At 30.3% G+C, this 7,619-nt stretch overlaps 1 protein-coding gene across 1 annotated transcript; it reads right to left on the reverse strand.

Moving 5' to 3' along the window:
* Positions 1–293: 293 nt before the first annotated feature.
* Positions 294–7,187, reverse strand: Mkk4 (MAP kinase kinase 4). Its single transcript, XM_065498596.1, has 5 exons — positions 6,526–7,187; positions 5,707–6,455; positions 5,510–5,650; positions 5,372–5,448; positions 294–1,093 (listed from the first exon to the last, which is right to left on the reverse strand). The coding sequence occupies exons 1-5, from the start codon at positions 6,554–6,556 to the stop codon at positions 919–921; spliced, it is 1,173 nt and encodes a 390-aa protein (XP_065354668.1). The 5' UTR covers positions 6,557–7,187; the 3' UTR covers positions 294–918.
* Between the last annotated feature and the right edge of the window lie 432 nt (positions 7,188–7,619).

Raw genomic sequence — 7,619 nt, forward strand, 5'->3', positions numbered from 1 at the left:
TCTTCTAAACATATTAAGTTTATAGTACAATTATGTACTATGTGTGTAATATATAAATGATTCATACAATTGTCATTGTGGCGGAACCTGAGATAAAGCCGTATACATAAATAGTTTAGAATGAAATAAACAATTTCATATTGGATTTGTGTTTAAGTCTGCTCTTTTGTGTCAGGATTTTTAAATTAAAGTGATAACGAGAAATGTAGCAAAAGTTTATTTATTGATTAGTGGACAATTAATACCAAAATATTATCTTTGAAATTACTTAAAATTAAATGCATTCATTCATATTGTTATGTGTGTATAAAAGCAGTGATTTATTTTTCTTGGTATTGAACTGATTACTTAACGATATGATTTGTATTTTTTACATATTATTTTTCATTTAATTGGTGTTTCTTCTATTCCTTATTGGTTGTGACTTGTGTTATCCGGAAATGCAACTAAAATTATAATTATTATATGTATGTATTTTAATGTTTAATTATGTTTTTACATTTTATTTAAAAAATACAAGGCAAAACATTACTAAACTTTAAGCTTCAATTTTTAATTTAATTTGTGACCTTTTTATAAAGTCTACTTTTGTTTATTTATTTCATATTTATGTATATGTTTATTTTTTTTTTTAAGAAAGCCTACAGCTCAATATATTTTTAATTACTTTTAGTTATTATTTTAAACTACAGTTCTAAATGTTTGTTAAAATACGTTTTAACAACACTTTACCTTACTTCCTAGCATGTAAACAACAATAACTTTGTTTTTCCTAAAAGGAGATGGATTCTTTTTTCTTAGTTCTTACGCTTATTTTTTTCCTAAATGATTTTCTTTTCTAGATTTGTTTGTTGTTTTTCTTAGTTGTAGGAGTTGTTTGTTATGATAACGTTTAAAGTTTTCTACAAATTATTTCCATTAACTTTCGGCTGGTTGATTTGTGGTGAATTGTGTGATACCATCCTGCTCCATGGCCTCCAAAATATCGGTCACATATGCGGCAACATCGGTGTTACTGCGTTCACCACGCAATATAAATGGCATTTGAAGGAGACGATCATATTTAGGGCGTTCACTTTCATTTTTTATTAAGCTGAAATAAAAAAGGTATATACTTCAGATTAACAGGACCAATAGACGTTTAACATGGTACATAACATGGTTCTAATTGAGAATAGAACAAGAACAAGAGAATAGAACATTTTTTGGAAAAAACAAATTTTCGAATTGTTTTTTTAATTTTTTTTTTAATATTTAACAAAAACAAACTTTTGGTGAAAAAAAATTCGGGTTAATACATTTTTTTTCCGATTTTGACCCATTGTACGTCCAACTTATTATGGTCTTATATACATACGTCGCACAGTGGGGATTTGAAAAAAATAGTGGAAATAAATCTGTAACTTCTAAACGAATAGCCCGATGATTTTTTTGAAAAATTTTAATTTTTAAAATGCAATAACAGTTTATGAATCGTTTTTAATGAAGTTTTACACTTAAGCCTATATATGCTGTTTGACAGCTATAGCTGTTAGTTTTAATTTCGTGCGAAAGAAGTGCTGCATATGTTATTTCGTGTGGAAAAATAAGGTTGCCAGATGTATTTCACATGTTTTCCACAATAAAAACAGAGTACTGCTTTTGCGAAATTATTTCGCATATATTTCATTCCAAATATTTTATATGTAGTTTGACAGCATTTCGCACGTAATTTTGAACAGAGTACCTAGCTTTATATAGAAACTTTCGATCCAAATCCAAATATAAAAAAGATATTTGTGAATTGTTAATGACAATCCCACAATTCCCAAAAAACTTTCCAAAAATCCCAAAATTGAGATTTTTAGATTTTTTGATTTATTGAAGGGACCAAGCTCGGGGCTATGAAATCCCTTTGCACAATATTGAAGAACATATTGGGACATGGAAAACAGGTCTTAATTTTATGAAATTAGCTATGCGATTTGAGAAAATGTTGTCTAAAGTTGAAATTTATATAAAAAATAGGTCTACATCGGAAGGCTCTGGACCACGCAATAATACGAATTTTGATATTATTTTGCTTTTATAATATTTCCCGAAGTGTTGTCTTTCAGAAAAATATAAATACACTTTTTATCATTTTCTTATTTTCTGTATAATTTAAAATTAATGTAATTACTTTTTTCGAAAAAAAATGGCGAAAAAGTTTGAATGCACATAACTTTTGACTCAGTAGAGGTTTTTAAACAATTCTTACTATTATTTATACATGTCTTGTTAATTCAAAAAATTATATTTGAAGAAAATCGAGATCCATTATTAGCCAAAAACCAGACCAAGCTGGGTAAATAAAATTAAATTTTACTTTCAAAATCGGATCGCAAACAAAAATTTGGCATCATTTTTAATTTTTGATATACCCGAGGTTCCCCATTTTGGGGCATTGTGGCTCGGGCCCCCCTTGGTGTTATAAGCCCAAATTCAAAACTAGAACTTATCAACACCTACTCTATAGCCATGGGAAATTTTATTAAAATCGGGCTATTCGTTTAGAAGTTACAGATTTATTTCCACTTTTTTTCAGATCCCCCACTGTGCGTCGTGGCAAGGGCTTTGAAATATCTATCATTAGATAACCATATTGTCTATATTAATGACTTAGTAATCCAGATATACATAGGTCAAAAATCGAGGTTGTCCTAGTTATATCTCAGCCATTTGTTGACCGATTTTCTTGATTTTAAATAGCAACCGAGCCGGAAGAATTCCGGAGATATTGATGCATGAATCGTGTTTGAATCAACAGACAGACGGATATGTCTTAACCGACTCCGCTATCTATAAGGATCCAGAATATATATACTTTATAGGGTCGGAAAATTGACAAACTTATATATACCCTTCTCACGAAGGTGAAGGGTGTAAAAATACAAAAACTAGAATAGGGAAATTTCCGAAAATGTAATCAAATAAATTTTAAATCTCTTAAAATTAAGAGCTTTAAAATTTGAAGTTTTTAATTGTATTTCAGAAATTTCCAATTGCATTACAAAAATTTCTAATTATATTTCAGAATGTTCTAACACTCTTATATGTGATTCTTTTTAGTAATTTTTTGGTTTGAAGTTTTTTCTGTTTCCGCTCTATATGTGTTTCTCTATGAACCTAATGATTTAGAAATTATTTTAACAGCTTTAAAATATTTTTAGTTCTCATTTCCGAACATAATATTGCATTGTCATCAGGTTCATAGATGATATCGTCCCCTCAATAAAACAATAGTGTATAAGCATAAACACCATAACTGATTCTATATGTGGTCAAAATTTGGTGAAATTCTACTTCCACAAAGAGGGTCTATTGAAATATTAGTTTTGTTCTAGATGTCTACTAACACAAAATTTTAAACTCAATTATTTCGACATAGCAAAAAATTATACGCTATTGTTTTATTAAGGGGACGATATATACATAGATTACACTATGCGACAAAAAATAATACCTGGAAAGTGATACAATTCTTCTGGAAGGTGATGTCGAGTATAACAAGAATCTGTCTTTGAAATTAGCTAAACACCTCCAAAATCTTAAGTTACAGGTAAAAACCCGGATTTTCATACCTTTAAGCACTTATAAGCCATTAACTAAGCTGATTCTCAATCGATTTTAATTTTCTAAACGGATTTAAAAAGAAGGAACTTTGGCCTTTCCAATGGTATATATATTATTTAAGTATTTTGACAAAATTTGTGTGCATTTCTTCAGTAAACATAATTTTGTTTTTATTTTTTCACCATTTTCCAACTTTGAAGAAGATTTTATATAGCATTTTATAAAGGAACCGTACTATTTATGCATTGATTTAAAAAATAAGTTTATATATGAGTAAAACGCAATATTGCTTTTAAAAATCTATTGGAAATTGACTCGTTATCATCAGTTTGCCGTAAAAGTGACCAGCAATATTCGGAAAATAGTTTCCTTGTTTTTTTTTCCTTCGAAATGTTTTTCTATTGTGACCATTTGGTGAAAACGATCGCCATGTTCGTTGCTGAACTGCCCTAGATTATCTGGAAAGAAGTACAAATGAGAATACAGAAAATACATTTTTATAGACATGTGGCAGCCCATTACACCATAGGCACTCAAAAATTCATTAACCACAGCGACATAGTCATGGCTTGTTTTATTTCCAAGAACATTTTTACAAAGCGACACAAAACTCTTCCATGCGCGTTTTTCAATGGAACTTAGCTTATTCAAAAACTCCTCATCTTTCATAATTTTTCGAATTTGAGGTCCAATGAAAATACCTAAAATTTATCAAAACAGGTAAAAACGCGAAAAAAAGGCTTGGAATGATATTGATAAAAACCTCCTTTTATTTTGCCTTCGCTTAATTTTGGGAAAATCGTTTTAAGATAGCAGAAAGCTTCGCCGTTTATATCAAGCTTTTTAACAAATTGTTTCATATAACCTAACTTAAGGTGCAGCGGAGGCAAAATTATATCATGATAACGAGTTAAAAAGAAAGCGGATAAGCAAACATTTCTGAGTAAAATGTCTAGAAATTATATTTTTAAAAAATTTAGTTTTAGTACAATATTTAATAACTTTGTCAATTTCCAATGGATTTTTAAAAGCAATATTCCGTTTTATGCATAAATAAATTTATTTTTTAAATCAATGCATAAATAGTACGGTTCCTTTATAAAATAATATGTAAAATCTTCTTCAAAGTTGGAAAATGGTGAAAAAATATAAACAAAAATATGTTTGCTGAAGAAATGCACGAAATTTTGTCAAAATACTTAAATAATATATATACCATTGGAAAGGCCGCAGTTTCTTCTTTTTAAATCCGTTTAAAAAATTAAAATCGATTGACAATCAGCATAGTTAATGGCTTATAGGTGCTTAAAGGTATGAAAAACAGGTTTTTTATCAAGATTTTGGAGGTGTTTTGCAAATTTCAAAAATATATTCTTATTGTACTCGATAAAGCCTATCAGAAAAATAGTATTACTTTCCAGGTATTTCTACTTTAGTATTTTTTGTCTCATAGTGTTATTTCAAAAGCTTTAAAATTTGTTCGAAGATAACTTCAAATTTTCGGACATAATATTGCATTGTCATCAGGTGTACACATGAATGTCAAATTTTATCCTATTCTGGCAGTGAGAAAGAACCTTTTCAAAATTCGGTTACAAAAAAAATGTTGGATAAATAATATTTGTTGAACACAAATAATAAAATAATAAAAAATACATTTTTTATAATATGCCCAAAATTATGATTTTTTCAAACATTTAACAACTTTCTTTTAATTATTCAGCACTAAACTGTACATATACAGTTTTTTATTGAAAAAAAATTATTTAATACTTACCATGTATTTACAAATTCTACGAATTCGGTGGAAAATTCTTGTCCCTGTTGAAGACGTGGAGGATCCCCTTGAACCACCTAGAAGGAAAAATTATTTTTCTAAAAAGAACTTAATAAAAATGTGTAAATATGTACGCACTTGGCATAATTGTTCAAAAACAGAATCCCATCTACGATAGGGAAATGTACCGGTGGCTACTTCCATAAGAGTTATGCCTAATGACCAAACATCGCTTCTAACGTCATACCCCTTCGCACGTTCAGGATCGATTCGTTCAGGCTATAAAATTATGAATGATAAATAAAGCTAAGGAAATACTTCGTAGGTCTACTTACAGCCATATAAGGCCTACAACCAGCATCTTTAGTTTTAGCAATGGAATCGACCAACTGTCCGGATATGCCAAAATCACACAATTTAATATCCCCGCGTTTATGAAGCAAAATGTTACTTGGCTTTACATCGCGATGTATGATCTTTAAATGCTCCTTAAGATAGTTAAGTGCATGTACAGTGGCCACCGTAATTTTAGCTAAAATCGATTCCGGTATTCTTTGCCTTTTGTGTTCGAATATATATTTGTAGAATTTGTCTAACGAAGTATCCATTAATTCCATACAGATCCAACAATCACCCTCCTTAAAAAGAGCTCCGTAGAATTGAACAATGAAGTTGCAATCATTTGACTTCATGACCACTTCGAGATCCATAAGAAGTTGTTTTTGTTCTTTTTCATCTACGGTAGAACGAATTCGTTTCACAGCCATAACCATGTCATTTTGTTTGAACACCATCTTGTTGACAGCCCCAAATGCACCACGGCCTATTTCTCCTAGATCTTCCAAGTCATCTGAAGTAAACTGATAAACGTCATGAGGACCAGGTCCTAGTTGTAATTTGCCACATGCTTGTTGTCGTATACGTTCGCGTGTGCGTTCCGTAGGTACGTTCATCGGAAGTCCGCCCGGTGGAATACTATTTGCTGATGAAGCTGAACCAGACGAATTGGATGATTGTGATGATGGTGGATGTCTCACTGCAAGTGGGTTCAAGTTTAATTCACTGGGTGGGACACGAGGCCGACCTACACAGGCAAACAAATATTTAATACTGCTCAAGCTTTTTCCTAAATACATAAATTTGTTTATACTTACCGGCAAATAAACTTTTAGGACGTTCAGCCATTCTAATTGTTACCGTAATCAATCGAATTGTATTCCTAAAAGTCAAGATCGCGATGTTACTTTACTGTTTGATTATAATTACTTCACCGTTTTGCGGTTTGCTACAATTATTATGCGGTACAAAAGGGTGCGACAGACCGTACAATTATAAAGACAACTTTTCAATGTTTATAATGAAGTTAATATCCTTTTAGGCGATTAATTCCGCACGATTGAACCGGAAAATAAAAGCACCCTCACATTCGTATGAACACAAAGCAACCATCTGACTGAATGGCGAACACTAATTTAGTTACAGAAAGAATTTTAATTTGTTTATCACAATATTCTTTTGCGTTTGGGAAATCGATAATCAAAGTTTATTTTTATGTTCTTTTCATTTATCGACACTACGATTTTAGATTAAAAAATTCCTTTTTTTCCTTCAAAAGAAACTGAAGCAATTCGATTTTTACGACCACAAACTACAAATATTCTTCGCTAGATATCAAGCGCAAAGGAGACACTTTTATACAATTGGTGAAAAATATGTGATGATAAAAAAAGCAATTAGGAAGTGTCAAATTTAGAATGACAACCGCTTTTTATTTCAACTAAGACGGTTTCAATGTTTTTGTAATCAAATTAGAAATTTGCATCGTATTTGTGAAAATCAAGAAATTATTTTTAGAATCACTCTAGAATCTTGAGTAAACTATTTTATTTTGCTAGCAAAGTGAAAACGGTTTAAATCCTGCAAAGAATTGATGGTAGGGTTGTCATAACTCTAAAACGCCATTATACAATTCGCAAAAGTACCCATTTAATGCGACGACAATATATTTTGCTCGAAATAAGGAGATAAACAATTCAATACACTAGAATTATTAAATTAATAAGTTAAATTATTAATTTAAACTGTATGTTGTTATTATATTATTATTTGCTCATACAATAATTTTCTGTAAATGGTCTGAAATGAGATAAATAACGCAACATATGCAAATCATATATAAATGGCAACTCTGATGAAGAATGGGGTTTTGACATTTCTTTTCCATTAAATCATTTCTGACACTTGCTTT

Source organism: Calliphora vicina, chromosome 1, assembly GCF_958450345.1.
Source record: "Calliphora vicina chromosome 1, idCalVici1.1, whole genome shotgun sequence".
Taxonomy (NCBI): domain Eukaryota; kingdom Metazoa; phylum Arthropoda; class Insecta; order Diptera; family Calliphoridae; genus Calliphora; species Calliphora vicina.